At 47.2% G+C, this 18,507-nt stretch overlaps 2 protein-coding genes and 1 non-coding gene across 8 annotated transcripts in view; 1 reads left to right on the top strand and 2 right to left on the bottom strand.

Moving 5' to 3' along the window:
* The first annotated feature begins 1,973 nt into the window (after positions 1–1,973).
* plekhg7 (pleckstrin homology domain containing, family G (with RhoGef domain) member 7) lies at positions 1,974–14,535 on the top strand. Of its 4 annotated transcripts, none has more exons than XM_028957824.1 (17): positions 1,974–2,133; positions 2,484–3,093; positions 3,785–3,807; positions 6,121–6,239; positions 6,935–6,975; positions 7,140–7,235; positions 7,635–7,784; positions 7,898–7,993; positions 8,097–8,195; positions 8,312–8,392; positions 8,562–8,736; positions 10,570–10,685; positions 11,599–11,686; positions 11,773–11,852; positions 11,984–12,137; positions 12,973–13,070; positions 13,246–14,535. In XM_028957824.1, exons 2-17 carry the CDS (start codon positions 2,587–2,589, stop codon positions 13,354–13,356), a joined length of 2,034 nt encoding a protein of 677 aa, XP_028813657.1. In that variant the 5' UTR covers positions 1,974–2,133; positions 2,484–2,586; the 3' UTR covers positions 13,357–14,535. The 4 variants fall into 4 exon arrangements, with proteins under 4 accessions (XP_028813657.1, XP_028813656.1, XP_028813658.1 ...); XM_028957823.1 differs by having other exon boundaries at positions 1,975–2,133; positions 8,279–8,392; positions 13,246–14,534; XM_028957825.1 differs by lacking the exons at positions 1,974–2,133; positions 2,484–3,093; positions 3,785–3,807 and adding an exon at positions 3,822–4,569 and having other exon boundaries at positions 8,279–8,392; positions 13,246–14,532.
* trnam-cau (transfer RNA methionine (anticodon CAU)) lies at positions 12,250–12,322 on the bottom strand. The gene has a single exon. It is a non-coding gene; the product is annotated as a tRNA-Met (tRNA).
* The window catches only part of eea1 (early endosome antigen 1), an 18,440-nt gene continuing 13,618 nt past the window's right edge, over positions 13,686–18,507 (bottom strand). For all 3 annotated transcript variants that reach the window (XM_028957820.1, XM_028957821.1, XM_028957822.1), the window contains 7 exons: positions 17,991–18,176; positions 17,763–17,894; positions 17,421–17,606; positions 17,057–17,295; positions 16,753–16,873; positions 16,239–16,337; positions 13,686–15,623 (listed from right to left, as the gene is read on the bottom strand). In XM_028957820.1, coding sequence (XP_028813653.1) covers positions 15,501–15,623; positions 16,239–16,337; positions 16,753–16,873; positions 17,057–17,295; positions 17,421–17,606; positions 17,763–17,894; positions 17,991–18,176 — 1,086 coding nt within the window. In that variant the 3' untranslated portion in view covers positions 13,686–15,500. The remainder of the gene's footprint in view (positions 15,624–16,238; positions 16,338–16,752; positions 16,874–17,056; positions 17,296–17,420; positions 17,607–17,762; positions 17,895–17,990; positions 18,177–18,507) is intronic.

Genomic DNA, 18,507 nt, shown 5'->3' with positions numbered 1-18,507 from the left:
TGGTGGCCTAGCGGTAAAGGAAGCGGCCCCGTAATCAGAAGGTTGCCGGTTCGAATCCCTATCCGCCAAGGTGCCACTGAGGTGCTCCCCGGGCGCCTGTCATGGCTGCCCACTGCTCACTCAGGGTGATGGTGTCAGGATCCGGTCCGAAATGGGGGTTTCATTGTTGTCATGTGTAACAACCTAATCGTTTTCACCTGTGTTAATTGTATAAAGCTGCCCTGTTCGTTTCTGTCCGCTGTCAGGAACACAAGTTGTGTTCCGTGTTCACCAGTGTCTACGTCTCGGATGTCTCCCCTGTCCTGTGATTCACCAATTAAACCCCGGTTTCGTGATGTCAGGTGAAAGCGTCCTTCATTCCTCGTCACTCTTCGTCCTCCTCTCCGTTCACCCGCCGCGTCATGCCCGCATGGACGTGACAGATGGGTTAAATGCAGAGGACAAATTTCACCTATGTGCACCGTGTGCTGTGCTGCTGTGTATCACATGTGACAATCACTTCATTTTCTCTTCTTTCTCTCCACATGTGTTCATTCATAGTTTTGATGCTATCAGTGAGAATCTACCAAAGTAAATGGTCATGAAAATAAAGAAAACACATTGAATGAGCAGGGATGTTTTGACCTGTACTGTATAACTAATATTAAGGTTAATCAGGATCTGTGCTAAGTCAACCCCCTTATTAACCATTGTTCTTGTCCTTGTTTTTTTTTATCTTCATGCTTTGTTCACTATTGTCATCTTCAAAAATGGCTTCGTGAGATGCTCATTAACATGAGTGAGCGTTCAGGTAAGAAAGTGTTCAGCATGAACTTTTCATCCCCGTTGTCCGTAGCCCCCTTGGTGGATAGAAGACAAGAAATGCTGCCGTCACAGCAAAAGCTCCCTGCTTTTGCCTTGTTTGCTATATTTGTTTGTTTGTTTATTACATAACCTCACGAGTGTTATTTCATCATTCTGCGTCTTCAGTTTTGTCATATAATGTAAAAAATCCGAGACCCATAAATGAGTAGGTGAGTCCAAACTGACTGGCCATGTATATTATAGCTGGAAAACGAGCAATTACTTTCAGATGAAGCTTCATATCACAGTGGAAAAAATAGCATTGCAATGCAATTTATTTCCTTACGTAGTGCAGCCTTAATCTGTATTTTGTTAATGTGAGGTGATTGTCATTATGAAACACTGCAGCACAGCACACAGTGACACAACAAAACGTGTCCTCTGCATTTAACCCATCACCCTGAGTAAGCCCGGGGAGCAGCGTGTGGGGACGGTGCTTTGCTCAGTGGCACCTCAGTGGCACCTTGGCGGATCGGGATTCGAACCGGCAACCTTCTGATTACGGGGCCGCTTCCTTAACCGCTAGGCCACCACTGCCCCCGTATCGCGCCCCAGGTCGCTGTAATTCTTTCAGCATTTGCGTTGGAAAGTGTCAGCACAGTTTTGAAAGTTTTTCCGATCCAGCCCGACCAGGTCGCTATCGAGCCCTCCGGCGGCTGGATCGGGTGTTCCGTCCCGGACGGGCACCTGAAGTGACCTCCTCGCCTTCTCTGGCCGTGAGCGCTGCTGCGCTGCCATCTAGCGTTCGAGAGAGAGAATTTTTTAAAAAGTTACCCAGAAAGTTCTGTTAGACCATCGGTCCGCTTTCGGACCATCGGTATCCTCCAAAACGACGAAGTGACCCTCTCGGTCACAGTATCCAGCGCCATCGTTTTCATTCTTTGAATTTGTATTCACAAGTGAGAGATAATTGTATAATGTATTTTATTTTTATTTCATACTTTATTCATCCAGAAGGGAATTGCTTCTCTGCATCGTCCCTTGGTGACAGTGTGTGTCGGGACGGTGCTTCTGCTCAGTGGATCGGGATTCGAACCGGCAACCTTCTGATTACGGGGATAAGCGTTGTTATTTGCTTCCTTGTCACACACACACACACACACACACACACACACACACACACCACGGGAGAGAGAGAGGGAGAGAGAGGGACAGTCTCCGTTATGCTCCACCCTCCTATTAACCACAAACCGCGCCGCCGTCAACAAAGCCCGCACCGCGGCCACCAGCGCCGCTCCTGGATCCTCCTCCGGCGGCTCAGCGGGTCGCCACGGGCCGTAACGCGCGGAGGTAAGAGGTTCGGGGGGGGCCGCTCGGAACCGAACCCGCCGGCGCGCAGAACATCATCGGAGAGCATCTGGGTGGAGTTTCGGTTCTGCTCGCCGGGGGGACAAATGGCGACTGTCAGGTGCAACCCGACACCCGGGTCCGGTGTTTTCCACGCGAACCTGGCGCGAAGCGACGCGACTTTCGCCCACTCGACTTTCCGCGTCCAAATTAACGAGTCCGCGGGGTGACCGTGTATCGGTGTGCCGGTGCGTCCCGGTGCGCAACCCCACTTGGATAAAGTTGGGTCGCTGCACGGGAACCCACGCGTTCTTGGGCGCATTTGAGTTTTTTGTTGATGGATTTGTTTGCAGTGGCTCGGTTGGACGGGACGATGACTCGTGCGGAGAAGTGAACCGATCGCCGCTTTTTTTTCTTCTTCTTCTCGACCTCCGGTACAATGGCGCCTGGTGCAACATGTCTGAGCTGATCCTGAACGGTCAGGGGGACGCGGGGAAGAAGGCGCCGCGGGGACCGGACCGGTGCTGCGCGGAGACCCAGACCGACCCGGGCGGCAGGGAGGACCGAGAGACCCAGACCTGCAACCCGTTCCTGATGCGCATGGACTCCAGACTGGTCCACGGGCCCGGCAGGGAGGTCGAACTCTTCCAGTTCGACCGACAGGCTCCCGCCCGGATCTCCACGTCCCCCACTTTACGGAGGATGAGGAGCACCAGGCACACGTACGGCGACTTCCGAGAGATCGGGAGGATGGACGCGCCCCGGGAGGAGTTCCCGTGGTGTCCCCTGTCCCCGGGACGCCGGCAGAAGTCCCCCCTGGCCGCCACGGACGCGGGTCAGGCGGAGTCCGCAGAGCCCCGTGGGAAAACCAGGACAATTAGATCAAAGACGCTGGTCAACGGGGTCACGTGCGACAGGGACGGCGAGACTGGGGACAGCGGGACTGGGGACAGCGACGACGAGGTAAATGTCACGACCAGGGCAGGGCGATACATGGGAACAGCACAAAATCTTTCATCTTTCATCACTTTAATTTTTCCGTTCAGTTTTATACACATGCATTTCAATACTGTCATTAATATCCTTATTGAAACAGCAATGACTACATATTATATGTTTATGGAAAATGAAATTTTGTTGAAGACAGAACCACACATCGCGCCGCACTTTACTCATGCCGACAGAAATAAATTTCAGGGCATATTCCACTCGGCTCTGCCACAGACGACCTCCCGGGGCGGCCGCTCACAATGAGAGCAAATGAATCAGCAGCTACACGCACTGACAGCTTGTGACACTGCAGAGGGCCCCGGCAAGGCTCCTCAGACGGGCCCCCATTCACGACGCTCGGTGGCCGCGAAACAATGAAGGGAGGGGGGGGGGGTGTCACCAGCCCACCAAAAGAATAAAGGAGAAGAAAAAAAAAAAACTATTGGGCGGCCCCGGGCATTCTGTGGCTCAGAACATCAATGGGTGGCCTGACATTTCTGCGGAGGTGAAAGCCTTTGGAGGATTTCCACTCGCACCGTTAGGCGCTTTGGAGGGAATGTGGCCGAAATTGATCCGGTTTCACGCCGTTAAATGATCCCTTTGGGCCGAAGCTCGGCCGTCTGGCTGAGTTTCTCCTGACGTGACGTGTTCTCTTCTGTTGCAGGTGGAGGAGGCGTGCAGCAAGAGGTAGGTTGACTGTGGCATCGTCGGAAGGAACGAATGTGAGCGAACGAGCGAACCCCGCAGCGTCCCTAATTCGCCGAGCCGTTTCATTGGACCAGGAATGTGTTTGTGTGAAAACGCGGCATCTGACAAGCGCACGGGCAGCCACGGCCGCGGTCAAGGAGGGCGGCAGGACCCGGACCGTGGCCGTCCTATTGTTCGCTGGGCCAGAGCTTTGTTAGCCGGACAGACAGAGGCGCAGTTGTTAGGGTCCCATGGTCGCGTTGTGGACCCGGCGAGGTCTCATTAGTGGCGCGCCCATTCTGTAGCACAGTTTGAGGACGACCAAGTGATTTCTTTTTTTTTGCACCGGCAGATAATTAGGCGGCTATTGTGGCCTTAATTAAGCCTGGCACCATTCGGCCTCCGAGGACGTCCCTGGGAAGGGATTGGTTGAGGCGGCCACGTTATTGTCAGCGTTACAGGACAAAGCTCCTTTGCCGGGCCCTCTCTGGTCTGCCCGTTCGGTACAGAGGGGGCATTCTAGCTGGATTCAAAGCGATGGGCTTTCATTATGGGATGCGCGGCGCAATTAGAAGTGACCCGCTTTTCGTGAGCGGCGCATCAGCCAGGCGTGGCTCGTCCCCTTCTTTCCGTCAGTCTGAATGTCCTGGGTGGATTTCTTTCGGCCTGAGGTTATGTAAGCTCTGCACGCCGCCCTGATATGAGAGAACCCAAGGCCCCAGCGTGGAGCCGAGTGCATCGGCACGTCGGCGCCTCTCTCAGGTATCGGTTACAACTGCGTGCTGAAAAAAAGACTTATCGGACCGGCACGTTCCATGACTGACCAGCCTTGTTCCTCTCGGCCTGAAACGGGATTAGCTTTGCCAAAGTCAGCGTGGCTCCAGACAAAATCCGCCCATCGCCATCTTAGCCGGCGTTGTGGAGCTGGAGAATGAGGAGCAGGAGCACAAGCGCTGATGTGATTTTAGCTTTTACAGTGAAAAAGCAGCAGGCTTTTCACACGGCATCGGCGAATAACGTTGTAAAGCGGTGAAGGCGCCCAGCAGCGCCCGTCTCCTCCGTGGGAAAGGGCTGGAGTCTGTAGAAAACGTCAGACTGGGAGGGAAGCCGCGGGGGCAGAAAACCAGCTAGTCGAGTTGGTCCTTTTAATGCAAGCAGATTTGTCACACTTTAGATGCCTTTATGTATTGAGAACGGACGAACGAAAACAAGAAGGAAGGTCGTCTAGTTTGGCAAATTTCATCAGGAAAACTCATTTGCATTAAATTGAACGAGTTATGCTTTTGCGCGTGTTAATTCTAGGAATTGCACTTGAAATATGAAACACACAACTGAGTCCCACAACCAGCAACTGATTTGAATGATTCCAAAACACGCATTTGCAATTGAAATATCTAGTCGCGCGTACGTTTTGGTACAAGTTGGACCCGTTCAAATGACATGCCAGAATGTGATCTGAGCACAGCACCTCTCCAGCCCGAGGGCAGAATGATGGGCTGCGACTCTCCGTTCTTGTCATTGTTCGCCAAACTGGTAAAAGAAGAACTCGTCCTCTCCTTTCAGAGAACAAGGACTTCATGCCAAGACGTCGTTCAGACATTGTGGCCAAGTCACAAATGGACACAGGCAAAGAAACTTCAAACGAATCTGTGTTGTGACCTTGTGGGTCATTTCATTTACATTTACGGCATTTATCAGACGCCTTAATACAGAGCGACTTACAATCAGTAGTTACGGGGACAGTCCCCCCCCCCAAAGACACTCAGGGTTAAGTGTCTTGCTCAGGGACACGATGGTGGTTTGAACCTGGGTCTTTGGTTCACAGGCGAGTGTCTTACCCACGAGGCTAAACGGCGCAACAGTAAGTGTCGTTTTACAGAACATTTCCTGGCAGAGCTCGGCAACGCGGCGCAGACATTTCAGAAATGTGAAAATATGAAAAAAGCCACTCATGCATTTCATGCTAAGCCTCTTTGGAATTACGATTCTGTGCCATTCTGCCCCCTTCATGTATTTTTCATGTAAGACTGGTATTATGTAACAGTTTTTATTCTGAAGTGGGCTTGAATTCGTTTTTTTTGGTCTGCTGCATTATGGAAATACTTGGACTTCACGTGAAATCGTCACTTGCATGATGCACGTTTCTATGCGCACATATTATGGCTGTAGCGAATGTGACCAAAGTGCTGTGTGTTTGTGCTTCTGTGTTTTTTTTTTGTGTGTTCGTGCACCATCCATCACGCTTCGGCACTTTTTGGCAGCCCCTGGGGATGGTATGTTCCGCGTACTTACTACATCCTGCCGGTTCTGCAGGTTGCAGGAGCGGAGGAGAAGCTCTGTGGTGGTAAGCCTGCCCGGGTTGGACATGTCTCCGGGGGACCTGTTTGTGTCTAATGGCGCCGCAGACCTCCTGAACCACTCTACATACTCAGGTCAGCCATCTGAGAGCCTACATACTCTCACAATATTACACAATATTACACTTCATTGGAAGCTTTCAAGCAGTAACAGGCATGCAGAATTATGGTGAATGAAGGCAGCATGTGTGAAGAGCTCCTATCTTTAAAATTTGCTTCATTATTCCACCCCATTTTTTTTCATGTTCATTTCATTGGATCAGAGAGTGTTGACTATAAAAATTGTGATTAAAAAAGAACATAGGAACAAATGCATTATGAATTCTGCAGTGGGGTGATTTTGGAATCTGCTGCCTGATCCACCCCGCAGCAGGATATTTTATAGGGAAATGTCTTGTTCTTTTATTGTTCCCCACCTGAGGCCACAGTTCATGCTGGGGTCAGTTTCTGTTCCAAGGTTTGATATGGAAATACCACATGTTTGTGTTCTAACTCGGATTTTATTATCGGCTTAAACACTTTTTGGCATTGATATTGGGTGACTTTTATTTTTTTTTAAAAAAGCTTCCCTTCACGTATATGATTTTCCCTTCACTCCTGCCTGAGAGGCGTTGCAACTAAGGCGATCTCGAATCAGTGGACTCTGCATCCCATAACACTTAAACTGGCTGATGACGTGTTCTTGGATGTAAATAGGATTCAGTTACATCCAAAATGTCCTAGGATGTTATAAACTTAATCCTAATATCCAACCTTATCTCCCCCCGCAGATACAAAGAAATCCAAATGGCCTTTTATGAGACGAAGCACGGTAAGTGGACAGTTGGTTCTCAGGTCACCTGAGATTTATTGAACGGTAAAAAGGTCCCAGTCGAATCAACCCAGAGCCACACGTGGTTTGTTAGCAGGTCGTGACGTACGCGCGGACGCGTTCCATTGTCCTGTGAACATTTCCCATTCCCCCCCCCCCCCCAGACAAAGGGAAAAACGCGGACGTCCTCTGACATTGAGAAGCATCTCTCGGCCATTCAGGTCGGGGCCTGGAGAGACTCGCACTTTCAGCGGTACAAGGTGAGAGAAAAACATCACCTGCCTTATTGCTGTAGCTCAAAGGCGCTGGTTAAGGCTTTAAGCCGTTCCGCAGACGTATAGATTCTCGGTGCTGCCGCTGTTCTCACTCTCATCACGGGGATTGAGATTGGCCTTTTGACAAATGAGCTTAGTGACGGAACATGCCCCCTGGAAATAGGAGTTTTATCAATGGCGTTTAAAGGCTTTGTGAGACAAGCCGTGGGGAATGGGCACGTGATGGTGTTGAGAAACCGTAGAAAAGTGTTAAGATGCACTCAGGCAGGTCACAGGCGGTTGTTTGTGTGTCATGTGAAGAATGTTAGTATTGCTGCTGCTGCTGCTGCTGAACACTGTTTCAGCGCAAATACCATTTGACCAATGTTGCCCCCACGTTATTAGGACAGCACGCTGGAAGAGTTTCTGCGTGCCCATTGGCCCATGTCGCAGGCTGCACAGGACTCCCCGGCCTTCAGGAAACAGGAAGCCATATGGGAGCTTTTCACCAGTGAGTGTGTCTACTTCATGGACCAGCTCATGGTGATTAAAGAGGTACAGTAAGAACAGAGATGGGGGTCAGTTGGTCAATTTTAATCACTGTGGTACATTCTCTTGCAATCTGAGGGTGTGTATCTGATGGCGTCTGACTTACGTTTGGTGATCAGGTGTTTGTGAGCACGCTGGCAGATCTTCAGATGAGGGACTGCCTTCAGGACATCGACTGCTGGAGACTCTTTGCCAACCTAAGTGAGCTGTGCATGGTATGACACAAATAAGGAAGTGGAACATGCAACCTAAGGCCACGTAGCCACATAGCCAGAGTCTGTGCGTATGATACGAGTGGAAGTGCTCCTGCCTCCTCAGGTGAGCCACGATTTCCTCACCAGCCTCCTACGTGTGATCAAGGAGTCCTGGCAGAGTGACGGCGACAGCTCACAAACCCTCCTGAATCTCCTCAAGAAGGCAAGTGCCCTGTCCAATTATCCATGAAGTGTCTATAGCCGCCTTATCCCCACTTCTGCGTGTGTTCGCATGTGCTGTTCCAGACTTTCAGCGAAAGCGTCTGCCACTGTCTGCAGAAGTACTGCCTCAACTACTCCACAGCCGTCCTTTATCTGGACACCCTGAAACTCAGGGAGGACTTTGGCACCTACGTTAAGGTACTTACTTAACAACAGCTCGTCAGGGGAGGGCCCAGTACCTCACCTTCTCCTCTCTCTGTACTTCACCGCCTCAAGGCCTTACTGCTTTTATACTGTGCAATTAAATAACATTATAATATCATTTTACATGTCTTGCTTTTTGCATTTGCGTATCTGTGTGTTTCAGTGGTGTGAGAGGAAGGAGCAGTGCCGCAGGCTCCAGCTGAAGGACCTGCTGGTGGTTCCTCTGCAGCGCCTGACCCGCTACCCGCTGCTGCTGAAGAACATCGGGAAGAGGATTCAGGACGAGGACGAGCAGAGCAGCCTGCGGGGGGTGGTGGAGCAGGTCGACCGGGCCATATGTAAGGACGCCGTTTACCCAGCACCGTGTGGGGCTCCGCGCTGGATGTGTCCTGAACCGCGTGTATTGTGCCTGTTTCATTGTTACGCAGTTTCGACAAATTAGCGCGCGCGCGTGTGTGTGTGTGCGTGCGCGTGTGTTTTTGCGTAACTTGAAACTGATTCTGTGGCTGCGATTCGCTGAGTCAGACGGATTGCAACACAAAACGTGAAAAACAATCAGCCACCAACAATCAGTACTGCCCGGTAGAAACGTTTCCAATGACGTCTGTGACATTTACACCGAGACACGTGAGTGTCTTGTCAGGAATAATCCGGGAATTTTAACTCCTGACACAATTCGTATATACTCTCCAGAAAGGCATTTTCTTGTGCCTCAGTGATCAGTTTCGAACCGCAGAACGGCCGATGGCCATTTCCACATCGTCAACGGGGAAAAAAACCTGACCATTGACAGGCTGCCGGCCAGGAGCGTGCGGTGGAGAAATGAAGGTCAGAATGTATTGTTTTGAAATATGAAACATTTTGTATCGTCCTGTTCCAAATGCTCCCAGTGACCGGACACCTTCTCGACGGGCAGGATGTGGGCAGCACTCGCCCGGTTTGGCTTGGAGGCGCTCCAGAAGTCACGGCATGCTCACACTTGTTCTCTTCCTCTCGGGTTAACGCCGCCAGCCAAAAACCGGTCTAGGGTTGCTGTTGGAAATGAAGCCTTTCCAGCACAAACCGCATTTGTCCACATCAGAAAAAAAAATCTGGAATCCCGGGTGTGGCCCATGGCGTGTCCGATATAAATTGATTGTGTGGGACTGGGGGTAATTATAGAGGCCTTGTGAATACGTCAGTGTTCCGCGGGGTGTGACGTGCATCAGTTCCGGCTTTTGCCATCACAGAGCTACAAAAGGAGGTTTACCTGAGAATTAGAATAGCGTGCAAACCGATCTTTGCTCCACTGCTACACAAATGAAAAATTGGCACCGTAATAGCAGTGTTTGTTTCCAGAGCTGGTGGTTGAACTTTAAATAATTGACAATATATTGCCAACATTCTTTGATTAATTCTTTTTAAAGTGAAGTGATTGTCACATGTGCTACACAGCAATAAAGCACACGGTGCACACAGTGAAATTTGTCCTCTGAGTGAGCAGTCATGACAGGCGCCCGGGGAGCAGTGTGTGGGGAAGTTGCTTTGCTCGGTGGCACCTTGGCGGATCAGGATTCGAACCGGCAACCTTCTGATTACGTGGCTGCTTCCTTAACCGCTAGGCCACCACTGCCCCTAATAAGTTCTACAGTTGTAGGGTTGGAGAGGTCTAGAATGTAGTCCAGTGTCATGGTCTACATTACATAACATTGTCACTCGTTGTCACTCGTAGCATTAGTATAGGTTCAAGAGAGTGAGTGAGGCAGATATAACCGTGTGTGTTTTGTGGGTGTAGCTTTCTGACACTGTGACTGTACCCCCTGACCATAGTTCAAATTATGCTGTGGATTTTGAGGGAACCTTATTTCCCCTTTGCCTTATGCACCCATATACATAAAACATACAAATAAGAAATAACATGTTTTACTGCAAAGCAGGCAGGAATTGGATAAACATACAATGTTGATATGTTTAAAATATTTTTTGTTTTTCTCAAGAACCTTAATGTACATATAAAATATATTTATATCTTGCAACATAAAGGACCTTTTTAGAGTAACATACACCCTGTTTTGTTCCATTGCTCTGTCCATGTAATTAGTGATGGACATCTAAACGTATAAAACGTTCTTCATATGAACAAATGTAACTGGCACATCCTTATCGCCTCTGCCCTCTTTCTTCCTATGTAGATGATCTGGAAGGTCGGGTCAAATGGCTGGATAACTATCAGAAAGTGGAGCAGCTGAAGGAGGCACTGGTCTGGCTTCCGGTGTGGGAAAGGGACAAGCGAGCTCACATATCAGAGGTATGAGTTATTATTCTTTATTCAGAAAATTGAGATTTGGCCTTTTCATATATAGCATGAAAATGTCAGACAAAGCATCTTAGAACATTGTGATTACGTTGCAACATTCTTTAACATAACCTCAAGGGCATTCAGAAACATACGAACAAGACATATTTCATTGGTCCCAATTACTTCATTAAATTCTTATTCAGTCAGTGTTTATACAGTGATTTCAGGTTCATTTGTCTGGGTGGTAGTAGCCTAGTGGGTAACACACTTTCCCAGGTTCCAACCTCACTTACTACCATTGTGTCCCTGAGCAAGACAAATTATTTCTGATTGTCTCCAGGGGGACTGTCCCTGTCACTACTGATTGTAAGTCGCTCTGGATAAGAGTATCTGATAAATGCCATAAAGTGTAGATGTAAAATGTACATTTGCATTCATTTATGATAATGCAGAAGAAGACTTTAGCAAACATGTCACATGTTCTGGACTCTGCACTCCTAAGATACACTTGTTCCCTTCATCTGAAGTGATTCACGCAGAGTACAGATGAGGTCCGTTAAAACCAGTGCCATATGTGAGGATCAAACCTTTGATTTTGAGACTAACACTCTACCAACTTTGCTAACTAACTAAGCTGAGCCCTTCCTTGGTAATTGCATATTTATCCAGCACATGTGATCATACTTGCTATGTTCCAATACCCTTTAATATGTACAATATATTTTTTGATAAATATTGTTGGTGTTAAAATGCCCAATAATTTAGGACTGTTGTATGTGTCCCAGATTCAGACCATTTTCTCTTTTAGCATTAAACAGAATTCTTCCTGTTGAACGTGGACCCTTTTTAATGTGGCTACCAGGATTAGTTGCATGCAGCAGCATCATTAACCCCATACCTCCCCTATCCCCTCCATGAACAGAACCTGAAGCACTTGATCAAATCTGTGACCCTGGAGAACCTCATCTCTCACCGAAGCCTTCTGCACGAGGGCAGGCTGCTTCTAGCAGGTGAGCGATATAACACATGACAGGCAGCCTTCGGGGTCCGACGTCTGGCCACGTCACCGACATCTGCGTCTTCCCTGCCCCAACAGAAAGTGCCAAAGTGCACGAAGTGTTTGTCTTCCTTTTTGATGAGTTCCTTCTTATCACTAAAATCAAGCGCAACAAAAAGGTAGGACTCCAGACGTGCTTTCAATCACATTTTTTTTGTTAAGTGCACATGGCAACTATACCAGCTGATAGCAGCAACTGTACTGTCATAAATAAAAACCATCCTTGTTTTTTGTGGAATGTTTTTGTCAGAGGACAGGTCTGTCAGACTCAACGCCACTGCGGCCCGTGGCAGGTCAGGAGCTGGAGCAGCTCCTGCAGGACTGCTGCACCTTCACAGTGCTGGATCAGCCTGTGTCCCTGGATCGACTGCAGTTGAAGAACGTGGACCAGCTCAACGCCACAGGTCTGGGACGGCAATAGTGCTTTTAGAGATCGGAAAAGTCGGTGACCAATGACAAAACAGAACAAATATTTGCTTACGAAAGCATTAGTCAGGGGAAAAAAAAAAAAAGACATGCCCAGTGTGAGGATCGAACTCACGACCTTCAGATTATGAGACTGACGCGCTACCTACTGCGCTAACTAGGCTTAGCACAGAGGCCTACTGATTAGATTTACAACCAGCTGGCTGCCACATTCTCACATGTCTAATGGGGGTTGGGGGTCACCGGCATTCTGCGCACAAGACAGCTTGAAGCTGAGTGGGCTGTGTGACATCTCATGTGCCTGTAAGTGACAATATTGTGAATTTTCTGTAAATTCTGTGAGTTTGTTGCTTATGTGTAACAGCCATATGAAAATATTATTTTATATTTTATACCTTAAAAGATATTCTCTCAAATGCCTAACACTACTACCTGCATAGTACATTATTTAGATATTCTGGGCTAATCTTCAATTAAAAATGTAAATATATCAACATGAATCAAATATGAAAGACTTCTCAAACAAATGAAAGTTTTTGTCATTGTGATGCACAGCACACAGGGTACACAACAAAAAAAATGTGTCCTCTGCATTTAATGGGCAGCCGTGAAAGGCGCACAGGGAGCAGTGTGTGGGGACAATACTTTGTCCAAGGGGGCCTCAGTGGCCCCTTCACAGTGCGGGATTCGAACCCGCAACCTTTCAGTTACAAGTCCTTAGCCGCTGGGTCACCACTGCCCCATAAATAAACACACTTGCCTGCTACAGTGTTATAACCCAAATCAAGACTCTTTTCTTCTGTTGCCTTTCAGCATCAAGCCTCCCGCACTCATTTATCATAATGCATCAGAACCGCTACCAGCAGTGCATTGCCGTCTTCATCCTACAGGCCCCAACGGAAGCTGCGAAGGTCAGGCGGGTGTTGGTTTGTGGGGTCATGTCTTTGGTACACCCTCTATGGTAGATAAGAACATGGGGAAGCTCCCATGTGTGTCAGATATGGATGGTGATATGGAGACGTACACGTCCACAGTGTAATCGCATAAACGCACCAACCCGTAAACCTTGCCCCTGTGTCTTAACAGAAAACGTGGATGTCTGAGATCGAGGGCGCGGTCACCACGCTACTGAAGCAGGATTCAAGTTGTCCCCGCATCAAGAGCACCTCGCTGTGGCTGGAGTCCTCCCAGATCTGAGCTCCCATCCTTCCTCTGCACTTTCCAGTATTCAAACCGCTCGTCTAGAATGGCTGACTGAAAGCTTGTACTAAACTCACCGGGACACAAGGGAGACTTTCTGCAACGCTGGTTTCCAGTACAGGGCACATAAGCAACTGAAAAAGAACTATAAGAACTGCTATAAGAATGTAGATGTTTCCCACCAAGAAATATAGGCTTTAATTTGATGTAGATTACATTTTTTTTTTTTATTAAAAGTTTCTTTTGAAGCTGTTTACTGTGTGAATCACACTACTTTTTTGTTAATGTCAGATAAAAGGTGAGAAAAAAAAATGATGCCCAAATGATGTGGAAAATAGAAACACCTAGGTTTATTGTTCTTCATAGACACAATGGAAAAACAAAATTAGAAATCAAGTACTTACAGACATAAATTACATCCTTTGTTTTTTTTGACATGTCAAACCATTCAGCTGGTCAAGTAGTCCTTCCATTCCTTTTTTTTTTGACAGCAGTGGAGCCTTGGATGAGAGCGCAAAGCGCCAGTGAGCCCTGAACACAACATGGAACTGCAGTGACGAACGATAGCTCGACTTAAGGCACACGCACATGACAACAAAACGCAAACGTCCAGCAGAGAGAACGGAACTGAGGCGGGTCACGCCAGATTGACACATGCACAAGCACCCACTCCAAAACCTACTGCTGCAGTAGTGTCATTCCTGCCATTTTTAATTTACAATATTTAGTTTACTTATGTTCTGATATCAAAAAAATACACTGCGTTTGTTTTATGTACGACTGTGAAATAGATCTAAAATGTCAATGTTTTTTTTTTTTTATAAAAGATATGAGCTGGGAATGGCACTGTGAGTGATGGATAATCATGTGGGCGCAGTAACACTGGTGCAGAGGAACCTTCTTTACACACCCGTGTCACCCTTGCAAGCAACGCAAACTGTTGTGGCCGAGCGTTTTTCTGCATTCTGCAAATGCATGAGACGTCCACTACAATGCACAACGCACGACATTAGAACGCTGCACAGTGTTGGACCCAGAACCTCTGCTCAACCAAAGGCTGGAAACATTTTGAGGCTCGGTTGACTGAAGGCCAGCCTGAGACCTCCTACAGTCCAAAGTTTACCCGACATATACTAAAACATAATAATAATAATAATAAACACCAACCTTGAATTCCATTTGTATTCACAACACTTCCACTGTGTTGAAAGGGAATCCTGTATTTAATAAAAAAAAAAAAACACCCATACCAGCAGCCATTTATTTCACTGTGGGTTCTGAACGTTCCTATGCTGGACCAAACACACGCCGAGCTACCCTTTTCAGCTACAGCCACAGTACCACAATTATTGCTTCAAGTCAGAGTATGTGCGCGTGCACACACACACACAGGCGTCTCATGTCAAATATATGTGCAAATATGTTGAGATGAGTGATCAAATACTGTACTTGCAGTGACTCAAGTAGGTTAGCGTGAGTGCTGCATATGGTACGTGAGGGGGGGGGGGCACCACATTTTCTTAGTAATTATAACCAGCAGCCCAATCAATACATCAAACAATTAAGAGTGTTAACCGAACTGAAGAACGAGCAGCATTGCGCACATTGACTGTACATATAGTAGTGCAGATGATATATCACAATGAACTTCAGCAGTGTAACACTTCTCTTACACCATCGGTGGACTCATCCAAATGGGCCCACTATGCTTTGGTTATGAATGCATAAAAAAAAAAAAAATGCAACTGATTCAAAAAGTGTTACAATAGTGACATCTTAAAAAAAAAAAAAAACATTAAAATAGAAGACACTAAATCTTTTGAAATATGACATCAAGCTGTCACACCGATATGACCAAACTGGATGAGTGTACTGGACACTCCCTTATCAATTGCTCTGGGCCAATGCAGCCTCAGAGGCAGCAAAGGCACTATGTACAGGTCACGCTCAGTGGACGATGCCCTTCTTCCGCTGTCTGTTTTCTCCTGCTCGTTTTGCCTGCGTCTCAGTAGCGCATATAATAGTGGTCCCACTACTTTACTGAGAACAAGTGCACATATAAAAAGAATAAAATACAGCATCATAGGCCGGTGCTTAGCAGGCGTCTTGCGCATGTGTGTACAGTCTGCAGGCATGAGAGCTCAGCCCTGGAGCTCTTCAAAACACACGTCACACACTCGCACCGCCTTCTTGGAGGAGGGAGTCATGGCGTTTTTGGCTGAGCATTCTGCACAGAAGATGTTCCCACAGTGCCTGCAGTGGTGCTGGATACAGAGGAAGATAGGAAAATGGTTACATGATGTGGAGAAATTATTTATAATCACGTGCATTTCATTTTATGGTTTATTTGTTCCTACAGAATAACAACTGACATTAAGTAAATTAAATTAAGTTCATTAACTTGTACTTTCTATTACATTACTACTATAATTATAATGTTACACTACACACTCGAACAGATGGGATTTAATAATGAGTCAATAAACTGCCAGGTTATAAATAATTAGTGCCCACAAGGTTCTCAATACACCCACCCCATGGCTTCACACTCACATGGACAACACAGAAAACAATGATGAACATTTGAATTTTAGTATTGACTAAGTCTGTATATCTGGGATCAGGGTAAAAATGGGTTTATTTTGTCTGATTTTTACACATATCTTTTTCGCTCCCAAAATTCAGAATCTCCTGAAAAGCAGCAGTACTCTCTGTGATGTACCTGAAAAGAGGGCTGAGTAGGATTGGGGTTAATCCCTAACTCTGTATTGATCTGGCTGCACTGTGCATTGCATCTTTCAGCAGTGATGAATAGGAAAATGTGCATCTCGGTGTAAGTTGATTGTGTGTGTGTATGTGTTCACACATTTGGGACTCACCTTCCTGACTGTGACTGAGAAGCCTTTCCCACAGGCCATGCAGTTCTGCACCTCGTGATCCTCTGCCCACTTCCGAGTCAATGACTGTGACTGTTTGATCTGCTCACACAAAAAAGGTAACCGGTCACCGTGGCGACCAGTCTATTCCTTGTACTGTGACCTAGGGTCAAACCCACCCCCCTTCACTATGGCAGTCTATTACAAAAGAACGACGAAATGTAAAGCTTTGTTCTGCTTCTGAAGCCACACAATGAATGGTGAATTAACGTCGGACATCAATAAATATAGGCGGGTAGTAGCCTAATGGGTAAGACACTAGTCGCTGAACCAGAAAATCCCACTTACTACCATTGTGTCACTGAGCAAGACACTTAACCCTAAGTGTCTCCAGGGGGATAGTAAATTGCTCTGGATTAGGGCATCTGATAAATGCTGTAAGTGTAAATGTAACTGAGGAACACAGGTGCAATGTCTGATGACAACCTTGGGAATGCATGTTGGGAACTTTTTTTACCTGCAGTGACTGGTTCTCGCGGCCGAGCTCCTGCATGGCTGCAGTGGTGTCATCCAACTTCCTGCGTATCTCCACCACTTTAGCCTGTAACCGCTCTATTTCTCCTTCACCCTTCACACACCTATGTATAACACACAAAAAGTATTTTTTTTATGCAGTCATTTCATTTTAGTGCACTGGGGATGCATTAAACATGATGTCTAGCAGAGCTAATACCTTTCCAACAGCTGTTAGCCACACTAGCTTCTAACATTTAAAGAGATAATCCAAATGTCAGCAAGCACTTGCGATGTCCTAAACTGACCTCTCTAGCAGAGCCCTCCTCTCATCCTGGTTGTTCTGGACTGTGGCCTCCAGGACGGCGATCTCTCCTCTCAACTCGTCAGTCTGTTTCTCCAGTTCGCCCACTCGCCGCTGGCTGGTCTGCCACTCGCGCTTCAGCGTGGCCACGTTCTCATTCAGCGCCGTCAACTGCAGACCCAGCTTCGCCTCAGAGTCCTCCTTATGCTTCTGTAGCTCTTCTCGAGCTTTTACCTCCAACACCTGGCCCAAACAGAGACAGACAAATAAAAATAAAGGTATCATTAGATATAAATACACTAACAGAGTAAAGTAAATCTCTCTGCCTGTGTGTCTGTATGCATGTGTACTGCATGTCATTTCAGTACCATCTGGTCTTGGATCTTCTGCTTCTCGGCCTTCAGCTCTCCCTCCCTGCGGCTGACGGAGTCACGTGTGGCCTGGTGCTCCCTCTGCTCCTGCTCTATAGATGCCTGTGCCGCCTCCACCCTCCCCTGAACCTCCAACTTCTGCTGGATCAGCAGCTGCTTGCCTGCCTGAAGCTCCTTCAACTCCTGGGGATGACAAAGCTACGCAATCAGAACACTTTTGCTCTCCTGCTCTGAGAATCTTCATCGTCATAATTTGGAACACATTCACACACAAAATGGAAGAGGCTATAAGAGAAAAACATCTTGAGGACAGAAACACGACTGCTATTATGTATCGACCTTGTCATACTTCTCGGCCAGCGCTTTGAGCTCAGCGCCCAGTCTACTCCTCTCCTTCTCCAGGCCACTCCTCACCCCCTTCAACTCCTCCATCTCGCTCAGACACTTCTTTAGCTCCTCCTGCGTCAGTCCCTGCAGAGTGCAAAAAATTTAGCATGAAGGCAGCTTTGTTAAAAAGGTACCAGCACACTTCCATCACTCTTTAGCAGCCACAACAAGGCTGCTGACCTGTTGCTTCTGTACTCCACTAAGTACTTCCTCCTGCTGCTTGAGCTTCTTGTCTCTCTGGCTCAGCTCCATTTGCAGTGCCGCCTGGGCAGTCTTCTGCTCCTGGATCACAGACCCCTGCCTGCCCAGCTGATTTCTGTTGGTCACCAGTTCCTCCTGGGCCAGGGTCAGCTTGTCCTCTGCAACCTGTGGGACACAGACGGGAAGGATTATAGCCTACTGTAGATCATTCTAAAACAAATAAGATAATGGCTGGGAAATGTAACACAATGTCATCCATTTGTCAATATCGTGAACACTATAATATCAAAGTCATATTGTATTTATTAAAAATATATTATAATTAAATGGTAGGGGTTGGTAAAAGAACTATTATACTTAGAATGTTACATTATAAGCAACACATCATAAATATAAGGACAAATTATTCTGGGTCCTTACATATTTTTAGAAAATACTTGCCATGACTTTTTAAATACTCCAAGACAAATTATCATAACCATAATATGGGGCAGTA

This window comes from Denticeps clupeoides, chromosome 17, assembly GCF_900700375.1.
Source record: "Denticeps clupeoides chromosome 17, fDenClu1.1, whole genome shotgun sequence".
Taxonomy (NCBI): Eukaryota; Metazoa; Chordata; class Actinopteri; order Clupeiformes; family Denticipitidae; genus Denticeps; species Denticeps clupeoides.
The sequence above is the reverse complement of the archived record's forward strand: the minus strand, read 5'-3'. Positions and strand labels throughout refer to the sequence as shown.